Genomic DNA, 25724 nt, shown 5'->3' on the forward strand with positions numbered 1-25724 from the left:
AACATCCCCCAAAAACCTGTAGAGTAGAGTCCTGGCCCCTAGCCCTGCCAGTGTAGCAGAAATGATGATGGATGATGATGGCAGCAGCAGCCGTTCTTCTCTGCATGAGTAGCTTAATGTTGTTCGTGTGTAATTCACGTTGAGTAGGCTAACCACGTTATTACATTAATGCATGTAAGGTGAACTAGCAAACACCGTCGTAGTTACATGCGGCTGTCTTCTTGTTTGATGGCAGATGCTCCCTTCACCCTGGCCAAAAAGGCTAAAATGACCAAAGAAAAAGTGGAAAACAGCTAAACATGAGAGGTTTTTGGACAAAGTTTGTTTTTTCCATTGTTTAAGCACTGCTTCCAGCCAAGAGTGATGCCATAAATCCCCTATAGCTGCAGAAAAGGCTAACATTGTTATCTTTTTACAAAAAAACAGCTGAACATGAGAGGTTTTTGGACCAATTTTGTGTTCTCCATTCTTTAAGCACCGGTTCGAGCACCGATTCGAGCACCGTTTAAGCACCGGCACCGTTTCAAAAGTACCGGTTTGGTACTGGTACACAGCAAATTCAAAAGTGTTAAATGTTTTGGTGTTAGTAGTCTTCTTGCAAAAGTAGAGTTAATTTTACTCTAAGTAGAGTCACATTCTTTTAATGTAACTCTGAGGTGTAAAATGATAGTAGTTAAAATCAAGTGTTAAAAATGAGTGTTTCTATGTCAAATCTGGAGGTGTTACAATGGAAACATTAACTCTTGACCTCTTAACTCTGAACTCCTACAGGGGCTATGACACCAATAGAGTAAATTCACAGACTCCGCCCCCAGCACCATAGGCTCCAATCGAAGCTGAAGTGAAGCCGTTTCAGAACATTTTGCACTACATATTTGAGTTGTTTGCCATGCTTGGTAAGCAGGGCTCTAGACTAACTTTTTGCCATGGGCGTACCGGTACGCCTAAATTTTGGCGTACCGGCACAAAAGTTAGGCGCACACAAATTTTATAATAATTTATATAATATAATGTGTTTTTCTGGATACACTGTGCTTTTTCAGCATTCAAAGATTGATGACACCGTGTCAGAGCACTGGCTATGCATTTCAGAAGGATCAGGCCTTAACTTAACAGAAAAGTTAGCAATAGTTCTTTTCCTATTACAGCTACATCCACTTCTGTCGTGCCTAGGCTGCTCACTAGGGCTGGGTATCATCACTGATTTCTATAATCCATTCGATTCCGGTTTTCAAAGTCCCGATTCGATTCAACGTAGCCTCAGACAGTCAGAAATATTATAATTCTGATCATTTATCAGTACTGACTTCATCAGAATTGTGAACATCACAGCAGATGCCTTTGTGTGAAAGTAACTGAGAATAAAACACAGAAAAACATGAAGGAGATTTTCCTGGTATGGCTTTTTATTGCAGATAACCTTAAAAATATTCTACAATGTTCTGCATATAAAGTTTAAATTTCTTCAGTATTGAACAACAGAAAAATAGGCTTTCTTGTCCGAGGTCATTTAAGTGAAAAAAAGAAAAAGAAAAGAAAAAGACAGCAGCCGACAGCGCTGTAAACAACGGTAGACTGGTGGGTAATAAGCGAATGAATAATACAGAAAACAGAGATTGGAGACGGGAAACTGTTCTTGAAGTACAGAGAGAGATAGAGAGAGAGCTAGCTGTGCATGAAGTGTGATTTTAATAGTCGTGGAAGCAAAACAGCAAAATTCATGACGACATTGATTAAATGTGAAGCGCAGTTTGCTGCTTCTTTTGCTGCTGGCTCGGTGAATTTTGGTTGGAGAGAGACAAAACCTGCAGCTCAGAATCAGCGCAAAAAGACGTAATCACAGCGCATCAGAATCGCTAAGCTCCGACAGCGTGTCCGTCTCCGGGCTGTCGGGTGAGAAAGCCGAGAAAGACAAAGTTGATTCTGATGCGTCGGTTCCGCTCCGTGTTTACGTCTTTGTGTGGAATCCGTGTGCCTGCTCTCATTTACTGTTTGGTTGTTGTTGAAATGGTTTTGTGAGCTTTAATCTGAGAATCTGGCGTTTCTGGCAAAACACAGTTATATTTAAAAGTTGATTCAGGATTTAATGAATTGATATCGCTTTATTCAAGCTACTCACCTCCCACTTCCACCTGCACTTTCAACTGGACCACGGCCAATCAGAGAGGTCCCGCCCCTTACTATCTCTGATTGGTTTAGTCCACGATAGGGGCAAAATGTGTGTCTGTTGTTGACCACAGGGAAGGTTGCAGATTTTTTTTTTTTTTTTTTTGCTACCCGAACAGTTGGTCGCACAGGTGCAACCAAATATTTTTTTTTAGTCGCACCACTGAAAAATTTGGTCGCACTCTAGAGCCCTGGTAAGTCATTTTTTCAAAGATTGTTTCAATTATTATTATTAGCTTTTACTTCTGTGGCTCTTTGGAATTGAGACAGAGCTGTGTGAAAGGCATTAGCCATGTTGCTCGGTGATAGCATAATATTCTGTTTTAGCTAGCTGAAAGGTATTGTTTGCGGGCAAATACTACAGCCTTGAAAAAAAGCTTGCATGTGAATTTTCAGTCAAACCTAAAACAATGTCTAGAATGTGAAATGTTGGTATAATGGTGCTACTTGAAGCCTGAAAACGATCTCCCATTAAAAAAAAACGAGCAAACAGCAGTAGCAGATGTCCTGACTGGGTTCTACGTTAGCATTTAGATCCCTCCAGAGTTTTGTGCACACGGTTTAGGTAAAAATGAAAAAGGTTGAGGTTTTACATTTAGTTCAGTATTACCTGTTGCCTGTGTCCTTGTCTTTTGGGAAAATACTTTACACAAGTAATGGCTCAAAAAGGATTCCTTTTTTTTTTTTTACTGTGCTGCAATTGATTACAGGATTATTTGTGCCATTAATTAGTGTCAACTAATTTTTATTCAATCTCCACATAGGATATGCTTGTGAAGATGGAATATGGGGGAGAGCAGAAGTGCGTTGAAGTTCCACAAAGTGATGCATGAAGGACATGCATATTGTATTGAAGAAATAAGTGATGAGAATGCTGTTATTTGCATTTACCAGCTCACCTATGTCAGACCTTTTGATAAACAAAATTCTAATGAAAGTGAGAACATGTACACTGTTACATCTTTCAGAAAATGTTTTGAAATTGTGGTGCACAGTTCAGAATAAATGTTTTTCAAAAACCATTGCGTCTTTTTAGTAAATGTTTATTTCCAAAAGAAATTTCTAGAAGTTCAGAACAGTAAAATTCCTGCTTTTTTAGAATTAATTAGAAGATAACTCTTACGTAGTTAAACTAAAATACTCTTTGAGAGTTAATATATAAACTCTTAACACCAAGTGTTAAATTATCAACTCCAGACAGATTTGGTGTTTAACACTAAATCAGAGTTAACATACCAACTCTCCAAAAAGAGTTAAATTAACACTCTCTGGTGTGGACCCATATAGACACTTTAATAGTGTTGAAATCAAATCCGACAGTGTTAATTTGGACATGCTGGATTTGCTGTGTATCGGATAAAACCTAAACGATACCCATCCCTAATGGAAAACAGGAAACTAGAACCCTAGAAAAGAAGTCTCCTGAGCATCTGAACCATTAGCCAGGCAATTAAGGCAATTTGCCGAGAATTACTTTGTGTCCATGTTTGTTGACATATATGGGTAAGTGTTATATTACAGACTAAATTTTCCTAAAAACTATAAACAAACAATGGTGTAGTGGTGAAATAATGGCTAAATGGCTTTGATAACCACATTCAATCACACCCAGGCCAGTTTGGTACTAATCTGCAACCTTATAAACAGACAACAACGTCTGTTGTCCTGCTCGTGAGATAATTTCATATATCAATTCTTAATGGCCTGTTGGTATGTGGGAAACAGATCTTCAGCCCTGCTGAGAATCCAGTCATTGGGTGGGACTTTATTTTTATGGGCACACCATTGGTCAATCACATTGTGTGAAAGAAGGAAGGGGGGAGACCTTTCGGAGTGTAGTGGTATAGGGCAGGTACCCAGAGAGGTGGTTGACTGATTTAAATACAAGTGTTTCAGGAAAAAGTGAAATAAAAGAGCAGCATCTGGCTGAATTTCAATGATATTGGAGACAGAAAAGCTGAGTGCCAAATTTAAAAAAATTAGGAGCTTTCTAAAGTGATACCTGTTTCTATTTTCAGCCATTTTCCATTGTGGGGGACAAAAGGTTTCAAACTTGTCCAGGCCTTAAACCTAATATCTGTATCTATTACTAATAAATGCATAAAAATAAGGCTCTTTTGAAAACACTGAATAAAAAAATTGCTTCCTTGAACAAGACTACATTTGCAGCACTGTATTGAATATTGCATAAAATAAACTATATACAATGTGTCTTTGAATGGCTGAGATGCAGAAATTTCTGCAAGTAGCACAGAGTCATGGCTCAGTTTCTGAGTGTCTGCATGAATCTCACAAGCCCGAATGTGTGTTTTAAACCATTTATAGTTCTTATGTCACGGTTTGTGGGGCAAGCTGTGTGGTGTTGTGAGAAAAGGACCCAAGATGCAGGCAAAGGCTGTGATGCGAGTGAGCTTTATTAACAGTGAGTGATAACGAACAAAAGCGAGGCTGGCGAGGCCAGAACTAAGACATAACCTAAACTGGGAAAATAATAAACAAACCTGGAACCATAACATTCAGGGAGAAACACGGGGCGGGAAGCAGAGAGATGCAGAGAACACCATGAAACACAGATGGACCGACAACCAGCATAGACAAACACACACTATATATACACATGGAGGGAAAGAAGGAAGGGCAAAAGAGGAGGGAGGCACTGCTGATCATAATTAGAACTAGAAAAATTTGCATTTCCTGCGAAAATGCTCTGTAAATGCTGTAAAGCTGAAGCTGTCTGCTGAAAACAGCTGAAAATAGCTGAAGAAGCTTAAGTCAGTTTGAAAAGTAGGTGAACTTGTAATCGTTTTGCTCAAGCATAAAAACTTAGCAAAAATATAATAACTTGGCAGAAATGGTACAACACAGCAGAAGAATTGTAATTCAGAAGAAATGTTAATATTTAGCAGAAACATAACAGCTTGGAAGACATGGTGTAACAGTATAATAGTATAACTTTGCAGAAATGTAACATAGTAGCAGAAATAGTATAATTTAATGGAAAAGTAACTTAAGCAGAAATATTGGAAAAGAAAACTGGCCAGCTGAAAAAAGCTGAAGTTTTCTCAAAACTACTTGTTTTTCAACTGTGAAAAATTGGCAGAAACATTAGAAGAGCAAGAAGGAACAGCCAGCAGATACACAAAATTACAAATATGGACACATATGCACGCACACATGCACACAGACGCTCACACAAACACACAGACATGGAGCACGGAATGGCAAAAATGACATGCCTAACAATGTTTACAAATATGGACACACACACACAGAAACGCAGTGACACATAACCCACATCCACAAAGCAATATTTACAAACATGGATGCAAACATAAACACAGACATAGAAACATACACACACAAGGGCACACAGAGACACACAGAGCATGGAGTGTCCTGTGTGTTTCTATGCCAGTCAACAGTGTTGGGGAGTAACGGAATACATGTACCGCGGTTACGTATTTAAAATACAAAATATGAGTAACTATTCCGTTACAGTTACCGTTTAAAAGGGTGGTATTTAGAATACAGTTACTTTGTTGAAATAAATGGATTACACGGCGGTATTTTCCTGTTTTATATTGTGGCAGGTCAGGACTATTTGGGCTTTGTTTGACAGCTATGTTCTGTTGTTCCAGGCGGCAGCATTATGGTTGCCATGGTTACAGGGCGACGCGCTCTCTCTGCGACTGTGTGTTTCCTGGGTGAGAGAGCTGTAAATGCAAGATTCTAGCTCTGCATGAGTGTCCCCTGCAGTCAATAAGTAATATACAGATCAAAAAAGAGGTGAAGTATCTGGGCATTGTAATTTGCAAGGATACGATATCAACAGAAAATAAGAATATCTGTGCCAATATAGAAAAGTGTAAGTCAATTTTAAACAGGTGGCTGCAGAGGGACATAACTTTGTTTGGGAGAATCTTGCTAACCAAAATGGACAGTCTATCCAGACTAATCTATCCAGCCTTTTCTCTGCCCATAACTCCAAAACTAATTAAATCTATAAATAATCTTAATTTTAGGTTCATATGGAAGAACAAATGTCATTATATAAAGAAAAATGATATGATTAAAAATTATGAAGCGGGTGGGGCTAATGCCATTGACTTTGATGTTATGAATGGTGTACTAAAATTGAAATGGTTAAGATCTTTCATTAGGAACAAAAATTCCTTTTGGAACATTATTTCCAATGTGATTTTTGGCAAAATGGGTGGAATAGACTTTTTGTTACGTTGTGACTTTGATTGCAGTTCGTTACCTGTTAAACTCTCAGCATTCCATCAGCAGGTCCTTCTCTATTGGAAATTAATCTATAAACATAACTTTACTCCTCACAATACCCCTATATGGAACAACAGGTATATCCGTTTGTGTAGGAAATCTGTGTACATGGATGAATGGAGATCTAAAGGGATTTGGGCTGTAGCTCATTTTATGGACGAGAATGGGGTCTTATTAAAACATGAGACGTTTTGTGAGAAATTTGATGTAAGATGTACTGCTAAGAGATATAAATCCCTAATAAAAGCCATCCCAGTCCCTTTGAGATCAATGATAAAAGAAGATATTGTGCACTCTAAAATTTCTCCTGGACTGAGACAGCTCTGCATAGCTGGAGTTGAATTTGGTGACAGCAGGTTTACAAACAAGGTGATCAGGAATATTTTGATAAATGAAATTTGCCCTAATCCAGTTAAAAGAAATGATATTCTTAAAGAATTCGAGACCATGGAGGTTAAGGCGATAAGAAGAAAGTATATCTCACTTCCTCTTTCCCCTAAAGTAAAAGAGGTTAACTTTAAAATTATAAATGAGGTTTATCCAACCAATGAATTCTTAAGACGGAAATTTAACTTAGATGTGAACGCCTGCACAATTTGTGAAAATGATATTGAAAGTCTGGATCACTTGTTGTTCTACTGTGAATCAGTGCACTCCTTCTGGATTGACATGTGGAGCTGGCTACAGTCCAGGAGAATTCAGTTATTTGACGGTGACAGTAATAAAATTTGGAATACTTGCTGAGAATGCAGATTTTGACTTGATGATTAGGACGGTTTTGTTACTGGGAAAAAAATGTATTCACAAATGCAGATACTTTAAAGCTAAACCATGTATAAACAGATGGCTGAATGACTTTAAACTCTGGGCTAAATCGCTGAAACTTGTGAATAACAAGAAAGCTCAGAAACTTGTTATATTATTTAACAAGTTTGATCTATGTTAAAAAAGAAACCTCCCTATTTAATGATCATGATTGCCCCTTTCTTTGTTCATATTCCTTTTTTTGCCTTTGGTTTCAAATCCTTCAATGACTGTTCTTTCTTTTTTTTTGTTAACTCTTTTTGGCTTTGTGTTTATTGTTTTGTTTTTGCATTTTTCTTTTCTCATTGTAACGCTCAACCGAGGATATAACATATTCAGATTAATGATGGTGCCTTGTATGTTATACTGTTGTTTATAAATAAAATTCACAAAAAAAAGAAAAAAAAAAGAGAGAGCTGTCGCTACCCAATCCGTACCGGAAACGGTACTACAGGAAATGCATTTTATATACCAGTTTCAGTTACTTTTGTTAATATGTTAACAGACTAAGTTCAAATTGTATTAAAAATAATACCATCAATATGTTATGTTACTGGACTACACTTACTGGACTTGTGGCAGTATTTTGAGAACCATAAGAGACTCTTACAAATGTTTGAAAGAAAAGATTTTGTAATATAGATGGAGACTCATGTAGAAATATGAAGCAATATGAGTTTATAAAATTTGATTTCTGTCATGGTGTGCTGTGACAGGCAAGTTGTAGGACCCAAACTCAGGACTCTTACGTAGAATGAAACTTAAATCGGCAGCTTTTATTGCTGGAAAAACATTTTCATTAGAGATAAACGTCACAAAAAACAAACCAAAAACTCATATAACTGGACTCAAGAAACTAAAAACTAAGAAAAAAGAACTAGGAAAACAAATCAGGAACTATGAACAAGAATTAACTAAAGAACACGAAGGGAAAAACAAAACACCCAGCCCACTGAAAACTAATGAAACCCCCAAAACATGAACAACAATCATCAAGGAACATATTTACATATTTACAGTTACTGGAACACCAATACTGGATCGCAGACCCAGTACGGTGACAATTTCAGTTTCAGTGTCAGTGTCTTTTGGTCTTCAACAACAGCAGAACAGACTTTTAGGTCTTTTGAAGAAGCCCTTTTTCTTCTTCCTCTTATTGATCTGAAGGTTTTTGGACTTCATACTGGATTCAGGTTCAGGAAAAAGTTCCTCACAGGGAACATCAGGCTCTGGCACACTTTCTGAAAGAGGTCCTTCGATCTTAAGGTCTTGAGAACTCAGACTTGATGCCCTTTCAGCAAGAATTTCCTCACAGAGAATGTCAGGCGCTGGAACACTTTCTGGAAAAGATCCTTCGGCTGGTGGAACATCTACCATTGAAAGACAGTCAGAGGAGGGTTCTTCATTTGTGTTCTTCACAACAGGAAGAGTTGAAGGAGGCTCAAACATTTCAGATATCTGGATCATTGCTACATCAGCAATGGTCTTCAGCAACACTGGCGCAAAGTTTGCAATTGTGATAGACAGAATTTCTTCAGGAAATTTCTGTCTGAGCTCCATCAGGATGCTGTCGACCATATTGTCTCGGATGGAGTGGGTGAAGATGACCTGTGTTTCCGTCGCCGTGAGACACGATCCAAAGTGGCCTTGGTGACACTCGTGGAGAGGATGCTTAGATTCTGGGAGGCCATGTTTAGGAGTGGACAAGGAGGAAGCTCCCAGAAGCCATGGAGAACGCGGGGAACTTCCTCGATCACTACCTCCTGCGCGGTGAGCAGTTTGGTGTTATGCTGTTCCAGCTGCTTCTTTTTCAGGATTTCAGTGTAGTCCTTCACCATGCTGAGGAGTTTAGTTGTTCTGTAGAAAAACATTATAAGAATTATCTTTCAAACATATTCAAAGCATCACTTAAATATTGAAACACTGTAGCTGGACTGTTAACCCTATAATGCCCTTTGTATCATACTTGATACATGAGTTTCTGAGACCTCTGTCTCATCAACATGATCAATACTTGCCATAATTTCAAAATGTTATGGACAAAACTCTTTTTCTTTTTTTTTGTCTAAAGTTAACATTGTTGTTAACAAAAAGTTGCTAAGAACATCCGATGCATCAAATGCGATACAAAAAATATAATAAATACATAATAAAAGTATATCATACACAACATGACATAGCAAAAAACTAATTTGTGTATCTTGTTTAAAGGGTTAATAAACATCTCAGTTCCCCTCTCTGGAGGGGAGAGGGAGGGGAAACAGGAGGACAAAGGAGGGGGGGACAACTAAGCTGTAGTGTCATGGTCCCTGTGTCTCACTGGCCGACCCTCTATTAGGCAATATGTTTGTGGTTTTTTCCTCTCTCCCCCTCTCGCTCTCTCTCTCGCCGCGGCGACGCTCATTGTGGGCTCCCGCTGCTGGCCCACACACCTGCTCTCATCACCACACCGGCCGCTGATCCCAGCTGATTACTGCACTACTTAAGATGGTGAGTCTGCGCTAGTCTTCGCTGGATCGTTGAGCTATCAGCGTCAGTCAAACTTGTGTATCTGCCAACCTGAATCTTGAAAGCCCTTTGTTATCCCGCTAACCTGACCTTTTGTGTTTAGATCGTTTTTGGAACCGGATTCTGAGAGGAGTGACTGAGGAGGAGGAGGAGGAGCTTTTTGTATAGAAAGTGTGGAGCACCTTTTCCCCTAACCCTGTTTCCCACGGACCCTGGCGACCCGGACCCCTTTCCCCCCTGCACGTTGTATATAGCCACTTGGTGATTGTGTTCACTGTAAATAAACACACTGTTCTTCACTTAAAGGAATACCCTGGCCTGCGCCTGAGTCTCTTTCGGAAACCTTATCATGTAGTGCCTTTTCACTGTGCAATACTTTTTGCTAATATTCAACGGTCTAATAGACTTCAATAATTGAAATGTGCAATTCCCTTGTATTCTTATTCCTATTTATTTTATTTATCCCTTTGGTATAATCTTTATTTATATATGTCTCTGTATTTATATATGTGTACATATAGTATTCTGCTCACATTCTGTAACTTCTGTCGGTGCTGTGCTATTTGGAAACCGAATTTCCCAGAGGAACCCACCTGAGGGATTGTCAAAGGAGCTTGCAAAGAAAAGCGTCTGGACTTCTTTAAGTTTACTTGAAGACGTTTCACCTCTCATCCGAGAAGCTTCTTCAGTTCTAAGGTCAAATGGTGGAGAGTCCCAGATATAAACCTAGTGGGAGTATCCCCCCACAGAGGGACAAAAGGACCCCCTGATGATCTTCTAATCGCCTGAGCCAAGGTGTGAAACTGGGTGTGGGTCCCAATCAGCCAGAGTTTCGGGTGTGTTCATTGTGAAACCTGGCCCCACCTTATCATGCGAATTCCTGAGGTCAGATGGCCCAGGATGTGAGTGGGCGTTAAGGCGTCTGGGAAGGGATCTCAAAACTGGATTATAGATGGCAGAGAGTTGGTGTCGTAAACCCCCGCCTCTGTTCAAAGATGGTCGCTCACAGTGGACATAGATGGCTTCTTTCACTCCTCTTTCAAACCATCTGTCCTCTCTGTCCAGTTTTTGTCTGAGCGTGTTGCTGGGTCAGACAAAAACTGGTTCACCCGAAAGACAAAACGCCAAAACACAGACTTAACAATGTGGTGTATGCTGTACAGTGCAGCGAGGAATGCCCAGACCTCTACATTGGAGAGACCAAACAGCCACTTCACAAGCGCATGGCACAACACAGAAGAGCCACCTCCACAGGACAAGACTCAGCAGTCCATCTGCATCTTAAGGATAAAGGACACTCTTTCGAGGATGCCAATGTTCACATTTTGGACAGAGAGGACAGATGGTTTGAAAGAGGAGTGAAAGAAGCCATCTATGTCCACTGTGAGCGACCATCTTTGAACAGAGGCGGGGGTTTACGACACCAACTCTCTGCCATCTATAATCCAGTTTTGAGATCCCTTCCCAGACGCCTTAACGCCCACTCACATCCTGGGCCATCTGACCTCAGGAATTCGCATGATAAGGTGGGGCCAGGTTTCACAATGAACACACCCGAAACTCTGGCTGATTGGGACCCACACCCAGTTTCACACCTTGGCTCAGGCGATTAGAAGATCATCAGGGGGTCCTTTTGTCCCTCTGTGGGGGGATACTCCCACTAGGTTTATATCTGGGACTCTCCACCATTTGACCTTAGAACTGAAGAAGCTTCTCGGATGAGAGGTGAAACGTCTTCAAGTAAACTTAAAGAAGTCCAGACGCTTTTCTTTGCAAGCTCCTTTGACTACGATGACCTGGATGACTGAGAACCTTCACAGACACCTGAGGGATTAATAAAGTTTTATCTAATCTAATCTAATCTAATCTAATCTAATCTAATCTAATCTAATCACAATCTAAAAATAAAAGGAGACATTTATTCACCACCACTCTCAGGTCCTTAGAAATTACCTGATATTTTCTGTCAGCTTTGGTTTGCATGAATCCGGGTCTTACCTGAGTCCTGTAGCCCGGAAGATGCCAGCAGATCTTTACAACTGTTTCATAAATCGAATCGATGTGTTGAACAGCACCTGTCAAAGAAATAGCAATTTAGTCATTGTTACTTAAAATGATTTTTAAGTTTGTCAACTTTTAAAACTACATCAAAATCCTCAAATTATTGAAATGCAGTAAAAACAAAAACTGTTACATACCCTGATAGGTCTATACAGGGTGGGCCATTTATATGGATACACCGTAATAAAATGGGAATGGTTGGTGATATTAAAGTCCTGTTTGTGGCACATTAGTATATGTGAGGGGGCAAACTCCTCAAGATGGGTGGTGACCATGGTGGCCATTTAGAAGTCGGCCATCTTGGATACAACTTTTTTTTTCTTCAATAGGAAGAGGGCCATGTGACACATCAAACTTATTGGTAATGTCACAAGAAAAACAAGGGTGTGCTTGGTTTCAACGTAACTTTATTCTTTCATGAGTTATTTACAAGTTTCTCTTTGTTCACAGCCATTGACATGTCGAAGAGGTTAACACGTGAGGAGCGGATCGAAATTGTGTTGATATCTGGATATCTGGATTCAGGCCAACCAGATGCAGATTACTTTGACTTCAGCAGCGAGCAGGCGCACCGAGGGCTCTCGCGCTCACGTTTTGCATTTTTTTTTGCATCCAAGAATTTCGAAAAAAAAAAAAAACAGTGCAAATTATAAGTCTGTATCATGATGTCTGGTCTTTTCGTGTTTGTTGGTTTGTTTTTATTTTGTTTTATTTTGCAAGCTGGTAGATGCTGCTCCAGCCAGAGAATCCCCCGCAGCCCCGCCCTCTCCCAGCTCCCAGCAAATGGGCGATAGAAAACCGATCGGTGCCTATGCCATTCCCACTATGCGCTGGCATGACGTCGGGGCAGCATAAGTATGAGCAATTTTTTTTTTTTTTTTTTTTTTTTTGCCGATACCGTGATGCCGCCCCCCACCACGATGCTGCCCCGGGCAACCACCCGTGTCGCCCGTATCAAAAACTGCTACTGCCCACCCAGGCAATGCAGTGATTAAGTTCGCAGATGATACCACCATGGTGGGGCTCATCTCTGGAGGCGACGAGACAACATACAGCGCTGAGGTTCAGAGGCTGTCGGATTAGTGTGCAGACAACAACCTGGACCTCAATACAACCAAGACAAAAGAACTGGTAGTCGACTTCAGAAGGAGGAAATCTGAGCTGCAGCCTGTCAGCATCAATAGGGGAGTGTGTGGAAAGGGTGTCCAGTTTCAAGTTCCTGGGTGTGCACATAGACACACACCTCCAATGGAGCTCAAATACCTCAGCGGTTTTAAAGAAGGCCAACAGCCCCTCCACTTTCTGAGAATCCTCAGAAAAATGGAGCTGAAGAAGGAGCTGCTGATTGTCTTCTGCTCCATTAAAAGTGTGCTGACATACTGCATCTGTGTATGGTTCTCCAGCTGCACCATGGCACACAAAAAGGAACTTCAGTCATCAATATGGCCCAAAAAATCATTGGACATCCTCTTCCCTCCCTGAAGGACCTTTACAGCACTCGCTGTCTCAAGAGGACACGCAGCATCCTACGGGACTGGACACACCTGGGACACCGGGTGTTTAAGCTGCTGATGTCTGGCAGGAGATTCAGCTACTGATGTTGGGGACAAACAGACTTGAGCACAGCTTTTACAACAGGGCAATAGCCATAATCAGTGCGAACAATCGAAGTAGTAGGGGATCCAGGAGGCAGTTCAGACTTCCCAAACACAGAAACACCAGATAGAGTGCGTAACAGCCATCGGGTGCCTCCTGGCTCTTCTTGGGTCCTTCGTTTAATTGCAGGTAGTGTGCAAGCAGCATACAGTTTGTAGGCATAAAGCACAGCAAAAATATCACCAGCACAGTGAAAGTCATTGTCACTGCTCTTCTTCTCCTATGTGATGTTTCTGGAACATCATGTTGGTCTCTGCTCAATGACCTGATTACTTTGGTGTAAGATACCACTGTGATGAGCAGAGGCAGGAAGAAGAGGAGGCAGCAGAGAGTGATGAAGTAGGTATTTTGCCAGATAATATTTTCTGTGGCGTGGACATCATGGCAGGTGGTGATGTTCAACTCACTAATGTTATAAGTCTGGACAGAGGTAACGAGAGGCAATGAACGAGCGAAAGATAACACCCATATGGTTATACAGATTAGAACTGCAGTCCGTGAGCTCCTCCAAGCCATAGAGTCCACGGGATAAACTACAACAAAAAGACGGTCCACACTGATGCAAGCTATGAGAAGAACAGAACAATACATATTCCAGCAAAAGGCAGCAGTAACTACACTGCACATGGACGGGCAGGGCTGGACTGGGACAAAAAATCGGCCCGGGCATTTTGACTAGAGATTGGCCCACCAGGTATTATAGGAAAAACCATAAAGCCTTTGAATGAAAACAAAAGCTGTTGTGACAGTGATGTATCATGGCAATCGTGGCTCAAAGAGTTGGCAGTTCGTCTTGTAACCGGAAGGTTGCCAGTTCGAGCCCCGGCTCGGACAGTCTTGGTCGTTGTGTCCTTGGGCAAGACACTTCACCTACCTCTACAATACTAATGATAGTAGGCTCTCCCAGAATCAGCTAGCTAGCAGATACAGTACTTCCTTAATGAATGAATCAGGTATAACAGAGGAGAAAAAGAAAAATGGGGATGTCCAGCTTTTATAAAAATTGGCATTGTTTTGTTCCGAGAATTCAGGATAAAAACAGCAGCAGCTGACAATCACAGTGTATCACCTGAAATTTTTGTTCTACATCGTCACTGGTGAGGGAACCAGCCTGTCCTCAGCAATGGCAGGCCTGCTGCATCTCACAACTGCAGAACTGAGTACCCGGGGAATATTTCCAAATATTTCCAGATCACAGTTAGTTTAGGTGACATTAAAAAAATACCTTTTTCAGTTGACTTTAATCCAAACATCAAAAATTTTCTTTGGCTGATCATAGATAAATCAACAAATTGCCCATTTCATCACCAATGTACTCATCATCATTTTTTAACAGTGTAGTGGACAGTTTTTATATGATTGTTGGGTTTTTCTCTGTATCTATGAAGCGCCTTGAGGCGACTTTTGTTGTGATTTGGCGCTAAATAAATAAAATTGAATTGAAAATTGAATTGAATTGAATTTTCTTACCGTTATTGCCTGTGTGGGAGACAGCACACGTATATAACAGAACCAATAAAAAAGTTGACACTGAAAACTTTCTGCAGGTGAGAAAAAAAGTAGCTAAATTAAATAGCGGAACAAAGCCAACACTTTGCTGTGATTCTCTTCACGTTCCTTTATGTATATGATTCCATGCCTCTCCTGCTCCCATTCATCATCAAGAAAGATATAAGTGGATATAAATGTGTAATCTGTTCGAAACGCACCCCTCCACACCTATCAGAGTGGTTTGCGCATAGAGATGTTACAACAGCCATTTACTGAAGTGAATCCTTGGAGTCTTATTTTAAAGAGATGTCAATTAGATATGAAGAGCCCTAACCCAGTCCTTCAACTGCTTCTTTTTGTAGAGCTTTGACAGCATTTCAAGGGCAGTATAATGTGATATATGCCATGGTATGAAGAGTCTAGGATCACTAATTGCAGATTTTATTATTATCATGATTATTTATTTATTTATTTAAGAAGATGACAAACATGACATGTTACGGGTTTTCACTGTTTATAAATAAGTGCTTAAAACTTATTGGCAATAATGTATAAACAATAATATATATTAAATAGAAAATGGTTTCCTGCAATTAAGTGTAATGGCTATATAATTACATATAGCTGTGCATGTTCTAGATTACTATCTGTGAAAAATGTCTTTAAATTCATTTTTTTTTTTTTTATTCATTCACTCTAAAGACCTCTGCCATCACACGTCTGTAGTATCTGCTGCTTTTGTTGGGCAGTATAAATAGCAATTCATCAAAACAGACATGAGTGAAATACAGCGAATAAAGCAAAAACAGTTTTTACAATTCTAACTAGCTTGAAAGTCAATATTTGGTATGACCACTTTTATTCTTCACCATGACTTGAACTTGTGAAAGCTTTCATGTAATTTGTTTAACTAGTCTTCAGGAATAGTTCTCAAGGCTTCTTGAAGGGCATTCAAAGCTCTTCTTTGGATGTTGTTTCCCTTTGTTCCATTCTTTGACAAGATGATGTCACACTGCTTGAGTACTGGTAAATGGACTGGTTCTGATCTACGCAGGCACTCAAACCACCTGGTATTTCCATCCAAGTTCTAACCAGGCCCAAACAAGCTTAATGAGCCCCTGTAGTCCCTGAACTATTGTGATACCTTGGGTTTATATTGGCAGTCATGTTCATAATTTTTTTAAGTACAAACAGCTTGGAGTGTTTTTTCAGACAAGCTGTACTTACACTACATTAACATAAATGTGTTTTCCACTGGCCATGTAGCCACCGACAACAAAGATTTAGCTAACAGGCTAACATGACTGGGACTTCTGTATTCAATGATAACCAGAGGTGGGTTGAGTATCCAAAAATTGTACTCAAATAAGAGTAAAAAAGTACTTGGTGAAAAGACTACTCAAGTAGTGAGTAACTGTTTGAAATGTCCGATTTATTTTTTAAATAAATGCTATCAGACAAACAAAAATAAATATACAAATTTTAGTATTTTTCAACAGGAATATATGTAAAAAGATCAACAAAATAAGGCACAACAATTCTAATTTCCAGATTTCAGTTTTTCCACAACATAAAGCTTTTTTCACCAATACCTACAGTAAATAATATAAATATATAAACAGTGCAAACAATTTCTAGTGACAAGATATGCTGTAAACGTTATATTGATTTTGCTCCAAATGGCACAGCAGCCTCAGAGAAAACATTAGAACAAGGCAACTTCAACATACAAGGCAGCTCAGTTTACCATAAGTTGTATGGGTGAGCATTTATTTCTGCATATTTAGCAAAAATGTGCCATTTCTTCACTCAGTGAAGTGATGGTTAAGCTTCAGCAGCAGTTTGCTCTCAAGGTTCTTTCTGTGAAGCTGTAACTGTTTAGCAGTGAACAGGAGTCCTGCCTGACTAAGAAGACCTTCACAAGCTCCAGATGCATGAAGAGCTGTATTGATTTTGATCGACAGCTTCTTGATGTGAGGAACATCCCCCAAGAACCCGAAGAGGAGAGTCCTGGCCCCTAGCCCTGCCAGTGTAGCAGAAATGATGACGGATGATAATGGCAGCAGCAGCCGTTCTTCTCTGCGTGAGTAGCTTAATGTTGTTCGTGTGTAATTTACGTTGAGTAGGCTAACCACGTTATTACATTAATGCACGTAAGGTGAACTAGCAAACACCGTCGTAGTTACATGCGGCTGTCTTCTTGTTTGATGGCAGATACTCCCTTCACCCTGGCCAAAAAGGCTAAAATGACCAAAGAAAAAGTGGGAAACAGCTAAACATGAGAGGTTTTTGGACAAAGTTTGTTTTTTCCATTGTTTAAGCACTGCTTCCAGCCAAGAGTGATGCCATAAATCCCCTATAGCTGCAGAAAAGGCTAACATTGTTATCTTTTTACAAAAAAACAGCTGAACATGAGAGGTTTTTGGACCAATTTTGTGTTCTTCATTCTTTAAGCACCGGTTCGAGCACCGTTTAAGCACCGGCACCATTTCAAAAGAACCGGTTTGGTATTGGTATCGGATAAAACCTAAACGATACCCATCCCTAGATAACAGGCAACCCACCCGCAGTAGATGTGCACGGTGTGAGGTCTCGCAGCAAGTTATCAAATACAGCGCATTTCTCGGCTTTTAACAAAATGCTATACATCGCCAGGTGTTTCATCAGATTCGAGGAGTTACCTCCTTTGCACAGTATCACCTTAAAGCACTTGTTGCAGGCTGCTGAGTTTGCATCTTTTGCTGTTAAGTACAGCCAGAATTTGACCGCTTCGCCTTGGGCATTTTTAATCTGTAGCTCTGCTCTAAAAGAACGTACGTACCTGGGCCCGCCTACTACGCTCGCAAAGGTAAAATGATTGGCTAGAATCCAAAGTGCATGACATCTCAGGAAACAAAAACAAAAACCGAAATAAAGCACCGAAATGTGCGCTGCTTTTCGGTCTGGTTACTACCGTTTATGCCATAATGGCACCGGATACCGGTACCCATCCCTACTCGTTACTACCCACCTCTGATGACAACATACTGTAGATTGTAATAAACTCAAAATGTTGATATAAATAAGTGCTGCACAAATGGTTAGGCACTAATGGAACCTAGGAAATTTGTGTCTCGATGTGAAGTCTCCTGAGAATCTTATCCATTAGCTGGGAAATGTAGATCATCTGCTTAGAATCAATCACTTTGGGCATGTAAGCTGAGTGTTATATTACTGACCAAAGTTTCCTGAAGACTATACATTTACAAACATTTATCTCCTCGGGGGTAAATTACTGGCAACATGGCTTTAATAGTCACATTCAACCGCCAGCTTGGTAATGAACTTAAAATGTCTAATTTCTCTGCAAGTAAAAAATATCCATTAAAATGTTTTATCTTTATTATTTGTGTTTTGTAATGCAAAAGAGTACATTATCACCACAATGTGATCTGGTATCTTGTGACTTTGTGTTTATTATCATAAACTGTGCTCCTTGTACCTTCAACTGTAGCAGGCCTGGAGTACTTGGTATAGGTTTAATGCTGTGCAAACTGCAAAATACAAGATACAAAATGCATACAAAGGTGGTTAACATCAAAATAAAAGACAGAATTTCAAGCTAAGCGTGTCCAGAGGTCCGCTGGACCTCACTGTAAATGCTCTATTGTTTCAGCTTAATTTGTTAATGTCAGTGTTTAAATATACCTTTTTGCCACAGTGCTTTTCAAGGATAAATTACCTTTTTAGATTTTGTGGCTGAAACAGGCTGTACTAACATCTGTAATGACAACCTGATGACCAATTTTCACCTACAGCCAATTTAGAGTAACCAATCAAGTTATCTTACAAGTCTTTGGACTTTGGGAAAAAATTGGAGTACCTATGGTACCTATACCTAATACTTAGTTTTACTCTCATACTGCAATTCACTGCTATACCTAAATAAATATGAGGGCTAGGCAACTTGAATTTTTCTCTCTTGTTCTCTCTCCTTTGCTCTTTCTCTCTCCCTCTGTCGCCTGGCTGGAACTCATGGGTTTCTGCTTTTGGCCTGCACACCTGTAGGATGGTAAACACCTGCGTCTCATTAGCCTCCCATTATTTAAAGGGAAGAAGCGAGGCTACTCGTCGCTGGATCGTTGTTTGACTCGTGTCAGTGAAACCCTGGCTTACAGACTGCTTGCATAGCTCTCGTGGATTGTGCATTTGTTCTAATTCACCTTCTCTTTGTGTATAGAAAACCTGGTCCCATTCCTTGTGGATACTTGAGTGTGAGTGAGAGGAGAGTGGCTGGTAAAGTGTTGTGTGTGACAGAAGAGGAGTGAGTGTGTTTTTCCCCATTCCTGTCAACAGAGTCCCGCGCTTGAGTCCCCTAGTTTACCGTAACAGATGTGGTCCCAACTTCCAGTGTGGTTTCCTTGTTTTTCGCTTGACCATCAAAATTATAAATATGTATTAATTGTTATTACTTATAACCCAGCACAGAAATAAGAGCCTTAACTGACTCTCCTGTTGTTGATAGTAATGTAGCACTACTTGTTGGAGAGAATAGGACAGACAGTGTTGCTGGGTCCACTTTAAAAAAAAACGTAATGTTTAATTTGACATTTCTGTACAGCTAGATTTCAGGATTGGTCTCTATCATTCAGATGACTATCACTAGGAGTCATCTGAAGGTCTCACAGGCCTTTTGAGCTATTACCAGGTGAACTCCCAACGATGTACTAACCAGGCACAACCTTGCTTAGCTTCCATAATCAGTGGAGATCAGGTATGCTCACGGTATCATGGCCATAATATCCATATGGTTATGCAGAGAAGAAATGCCAGCGTAAATACATGACACCTGTGACTTTTTTGTCTTTATATTAGTTTGCTATTTTCCCCTATGGGAAATAAAATTTTTCTCATAGATCTGATTGTTGTGAAATTACAGTACTTTTCAAAAGGTCCTAAGTAAGCCCTCATTTCTATAAATTTTGGTTTCAAGGAGCCCAATTCTTTTAGTCATTGTATAGGCCTTGTGCAGAACTATGGACATTGGCTGCTTTTTTTTTTCTTTCCATTTTCAGTGCAGTCATTGCACCCGTTTCCCTGAAACTACTCAGGGTGGCTGTCAAGAAGCCATTCTTAAGAAAGGGAAACAGGGAGAAAAGGTTGAGGTATGCCAGATTACACACAAACTAAACTAAAAGTCAGAAGGTTTTGTCAATACATAGTTTGTGGCTGCATTTTAGCCAGTCGTATTGGGCAGCACGGTGGGACGCACAGCAAGAAAGTCCTGAGTTCAATTCCACCATAAGGCGGGGGGGTCTTTCTGTGTGTAGTTTGCATGTTCTCCCCGTGTTTGCATGGGTTCTCTCCGGGTAGTTTGGCTTCCTCCCACCGTCCAAAGAGGAGTTAGTGGAGATAGGTCAATTTATTATGTGAATGCGGGAGTGAGAGCGAATGGTTGTCTGTCCCTGTGTGTTAGCCCTGTGACAGACTGTCGAGGGTGTACCCCGCCTCTTTGCCCTATGACAGCTGGGATAGGCTCCAGCGCCCCCCCCCCCCCCGCCCCCGCGACCCTGAAAAGGACAAGCAAATGTCCTTTGCTTGTTGGAGATCTTGTCAAACATTGATTGAATTATGAACGCAGTCCCATTCATACAAGACCATCTGGGAAGTATCTGATTGGCAATTGATTTATTTTTCAGCATGGTAATTACCCAAATATATTGCCAATACATTTAAAGCATACCCAGATAGAAAAAAAAACACAAAATAGATCACTATCACTCACTTATGGGCCTCCCTGGAGCCCACACCTCAACATTATGGAAGCATCTTGACAGAGAAAAAAAAAACAAAAGGCAGCTAAAGAAGAGCTGTGGACTGTCCTTCAAATCTGTTTTGCTTTATGCAATATATTTTCATGCTCCTTTACACATATTTCCCATTTTACTAGGAAAATATAAAGAATATAAAGGGGTTACTCAAAACTGTATTTTATAGGAACAGTAGGTGAGTTACAGTGCCTGTGGGTTGTGTATAATTGTGCTCATCACTTCAAAGTTACATATGTCATGCTGATAATGGAAACTGGCATCTCTGTTTAAATGTCCACTTTGACCAGTAAATCTATCAGCAGTAACAGCTATTTCTTGTTTTGTTTTAAATATTTGGCTACATCTACCCACACATCTGAATGAAAGGTGAGGCAAAAGGAATATAGAACTGCCTACTGGAGAGAAAAGGACATTGGTGCAGTAGGATGAACTGACACTCATCAATGCACACTCTCACCAACAGAGGGAGGCATGAAACAAACTATGAAGGGCTTTAAAATTATAGATGGCATTGAGACATGCTTGTAGTGTGAGTCAAAATATTTATTCAGTGAAAAAATGCTGCAAAAAAATAAATAAAACTGGTATATGTAATAAAAACAAAAAGTCATAAGTAACTGCTTTTCACTGGTTATATATAAACACTTTAAAACAAGCAAACAGTTAAAAAACTAGCAAACAGTTAAAAAATGGATTGAATAATACTTACAGAACAGTGAGCCTTTATATATAGGGTGCATAAAAATAATAGTATTTCATTTCAGTGTTGCTCTAAAAAGCAGTCTTATCTGAACTCCCTTCATCTTTTAAAAGGCATAATTAGGAATCCAAACAAAGCTAAACCCTATATATAGGCTTTAATTGTTGTTGTTTCATAACTTAAAAAAAAAAATCACATTTAAGGATTCAATTAAAATGTCAGCTCAGTGAGAGTTAGATGAGTAGTTTCTTATATTGGCTGTCGATGTTTTCTTGGAAAGAATCCACTTTAATTGAAGAGTTTATTTTTGAACTTTCTGTACAGCTGGATTTCAGCATTGGTCTGGTGCTGGATCTGCATGAAGCAGGTAATGAATTACTAATATCATTTCTCTTTGTAACCGTATGACACTTGAGCACGTTGGAGAGTTGTCTCTGGCACTGGGAGGATCCAAAGTAGTAGAGTAGGGGATCTAGGAGGCAGTTCAGACTTCCCAAACACAGAAACACCAGATAGAGTGCGTAAGAGCCATCAGGTGCCTCCTGGCTCTTCTCTGTGTTAAACTGCAGGTAGTGTGCAAGCAGCAGACAGTTTGTAGGCATGAAACACAGGACAAATATCAACAGAACTGTCAAAACCATCACTATTGCTCTTTTCCTTTTGTGTGAGCTTCCAGGGAGCCTTTTTTGGAGTTTGCTCAGCGACCAGATGACTCGAGTGTAGGACACCACTGTGATGAGCAGAGGCAGGAAGAAGAGGAGGCAGCAGAGAGTGATGAAGTATGTCTTTAACCAGACGATCTTATCTGTGGAGTGGACATCATGGCAGGTGGTGATGTTCAACTCACTGATGTGAAAAGTCTGGTCCGATGTAACAAGAGGCACAGAGCCAGTCAAGGATAACACCCACATGGTTATGCAGGCTATGACTGTGTTCCTTGGCCTCCTCCAAGCCAGAGAGTCAATGGGATAAACTACAGCAAGCAGACGATCCACACTGATGCAAGCTATGAGAAGAACAGAACAATACATGTTCCAGTAAAAGGCAGCAGTGACCACACGGCACATGGACGGGCCAAATTTCCAGTTGTTGCCTTCAAAGTGGTAGGAGATCTTGAAGGGGAGCATTAGTGCAAAGAGAAGATCGGCTAAGGCCAGGTTCAGCATATAGATTGCAGCTGGCTTCTTAGGACGGATCCCCCGAGCAAAGGCCAGCAAAGCACAGATGTTAATTGGCACACTGATGGAGCAGACCAGCGTGTAGAAGGAAGGTAAAAGGATGGTGGACACAGGGCCAGTTAGAAACATCAGGGCCTGTTCCGAAAGTCCGTTTCTGTCCTTGGGACCATTTGAAGAACGATTTAATGTGCCGTTATCATCATAATCTATTGGTTCATCCGTCACTGACTGGCGTAAGCCATACAAAAAGCCCCTTCCGTGTGGAGCAGCTGGAGAAAGAGAGGGGGGAGGGGGGAGGGGGGGGAGAGTCCGATCAAAGGTAAAGGAAATGGAAAAGTTTTGGCTAATCCAATAGGAGGATTACAATCTTCATTTGGTATCAAACAGTTTAACAAACATATACCACGTTTTACTAGGTCCAGATTATGCATTTCTAATTTATCTAATTACCTTAATATCGGTTTTGTCCATTAAAGAAAAATCTATTTCAATTTTAACAATACTTACCAAATTTAAAATCGCTAATTAAATCATTCGTTAAAAACTTAAAAAGTGCTCTTAATTGCTACTGTTTTATTACTTCAGCTTGGAAGGGAAAACACTTCTTCAATGACTTTAAAATAAAAAAAAAAAAAAAAGAAAACCATCAATTTTATGCCGACTAAATGTAGCTAAATCAACACATAACATTCCCAGTGAAAGTTTTTTAAACAGTGTGCAGGGAATGCCAGAGTTTTAAACATAGTAGAAAGTTTTCTTACTTGCGTTTTCTCTTGCGTAGACAGCACCGAAACACGACACAAGGCACAGAGAAACTAACAGAGACATCGGAAGCATTCTGCTCACCGGTGAAAAATAAAACCACTAAACGAGGATAAATTGATTAAATGCGCGACGTTAATACTCTCCGTTCCCAGTCGACCCAGACTTCTTCTGCTGCCGCTCTTCTACAGAAGCACGTCAAATGTGGCTTGTTTACGCCCAAATTTCGGCTGGTCAGATCCTATCGCGCCCCTCCACCAATCAGAGAGGTCTGTTCTCAGACACATTCCTGTGGTGTGATGTCACCTTTCCAGTCACACAGCAAGGTCAAGATCTAACCAAAGACATGCGAGCAGCATCGACCCCCCTCACCCGTCCCCGACCCCGCGCCCCCAAACCTCGTCAACAAATTAGGACCGTTTTAATGATGTAAACGGTTAGAAGACAGTTCATAGATTTTTGTCTATTTTAAATTAAAAAAACAAACAAACTATTTTTTAAAGTTCTCTAATGAAGTTAGATGAGCCTCATGCTTTTTTCTTTTTTTTTTAAAGTAAAAACTCTCCTCTCAACCCAGGACGCGTGACTAACACTGCAGAAAGTTGTGTCCTTTTTCCGGACAGCACATTGAACTCTGCCTAAGAGCTGCATTCTATTTGATGAGTAATAAGAAACAATGATAATGAACCACAGTAACCTAGTAGTGAAGGGACAACAACAGCAATTTATTTCTCACCACTTTAAACTGATCTTTCTTTCAGCTAAATATGAAACAAATTTTCTGCTCTTGGGATGTAAACATCCAGCAACACATTTCAAAGTATTAACTTCTGGGAAAATGCCTTGGAATAAACAATTTTGTTTGAAGTGATTTAACTTATCCCTGCAGACTCTTAACTGCTTCCTTTGTTTGTGACAGAGGGCAAATGGAAAGCTCTATAGGGTCATTAATTTTGGAGCAAATATATTTTCAGACAACAAAAGCCAAACTTTTTTCCCTTTTCTTCTTTTTATTTTTTTTAACCCTTTGTGATGAGATAAGATGTTGCCATTAATTATTTTAGACATATTCAAAAAGTTGCTGGTAAAATTATAAATGTGCCTTTACATTCTCCGTTCCTGGTAGCAAATTGCTCTCCAGATTTTTTCCCTTTTTTGTCTATGTGTCCTTACATTTTTGTTTACTTGCTTATGTAAACTGTTTATCCAGATTGCAATTGCCTGTCTTTCCAGGAAATTACATGACCATGGCACTAACCATTGGTGAAAATGACCAAGAGACAACCAACACAATAACCAATCAAACAAGTTAAAGTAATGGGAGTTTTTATATTCATGTATCTGCTTTATAAAAGTCTATATTTATAAAGTGCTGGGATGAGAACAGAGGACAGTAAAACCACCAAAATGAAAGGCACCTTTGCCTTGAAATGTGCTGATTACTTTTTCTCTGTGTAAGATGAAAAGAGACTTCCTGAGGGAGGGATGGGAGTAGTGATTGTCAGCAGCTGGACTTTTTCACCTTGCTTTTTGCTTTCATGCTTTTATATTCACTCAAACTCAGAGAGGCAGACTAAACCCATTTCCTCCCAAAAATATTGGTCACAATGAATTGTTTCTTATTTAAACATTCTTACATATTTAAACATAAAATCTGTTTCTGCATTGGTGTATGTTACCTAAAGCAATAGTTTAACATTTTGGGATAAATAAATTTGCTTTCTTGCTGAAGGTGCATATCTTGCACAACTATAAAGACCCAACCAGCGTACTTGAGCATAAAGACTGGAAAGCAGGAAGTATATCTATTTATTTACTTATTTTTAGTTTTGGGGGGCCTTTTTATGGCTTTATTTTTGATAGGGACAGCGAAGACTGACAGGAAAGTGGAGGAAAGAGAGAGGGGAAGACATGCAGCAAATAGCCGTGGGTCGGACTTGAACCCAGGCCGCCTGGCCGCTTTCATAAAGTCCACATATATCGCCTATCTATACCAGAAAACCTCATTAATTATAGCCTACATTATTTTCTTCATTAGGACTTCCCTACAAAAAAATAAAAAATAACCTGGAATCTCCGCCTGCCTGCCAGTAGCCCCTCTGAATCTCCAGCCTTAGTCCAGTATTGAAAACTCCCTCCAATGCCATTTCCTAGTTCATATCAATATAGACATCAAGCATGATTTTGTCCTGTTGAAATTTGAAGTTTTTTCCAAGGTAAAACAGCCAGTGCCAGCAGCAACTAATCATATTTCTTGCATGAGACCAATCATGATTCATGTGTTATTAATCATGTTCATGTCGT

General features: G+C 40.0%; 1 protein-coding gene and 1 pseudogene across 1 annotated transcript; both read right to left on the bottom strand.

Annotated features, from left to right (window-relative positions):
* Positions 1–13437: 13437 nt before the first annotated feature.
* On the bottom strand, positions 13438–14106 carry LOC146384081 (proteinase-activated receptor 1 pseudogene; annotated as a pseudogene).
* Positions 14107–20622: 6516 nt separating this feature from the next.
* LOC146384082 (proteinase-activated receptor 1-like) lies at positions 20623–23659 on the bottom strand. Its single transcript, XM_084935838.1, has 2 exons — positions 23420–23659; positions 20623–22927 (listed from the first exon to the last, which is right to left on the bottom strand). Exons 1-2 carry the CDS (start codon positions 23493–23495, stop codon positions 21714–21716), a joined length of 1290 nt encoding a protein of 429 aa, XP_084791964.1. The 5' UTR covers positions 23496–23659; the 3' UTR covers positions 20623–21713.
* Positions 23660–25724: the final 2065 nt, after the last annotated feature.

Source organism: Perissodus microlepis, chromosome 7 (assembly GCF_051167445.1).
Source record: "Perissodus microlepis isolate ML-2025 ecotype Zambia chromosome 7, ASM5116744v1, whole genome shotgun sequence".
Classification (NCBI taxonomy): Eukaryota; Metazoa; Chordata; class Actinopteri; order Cichliformes; family Cichlidae; genus Perissodus; species Perissodus microlepis.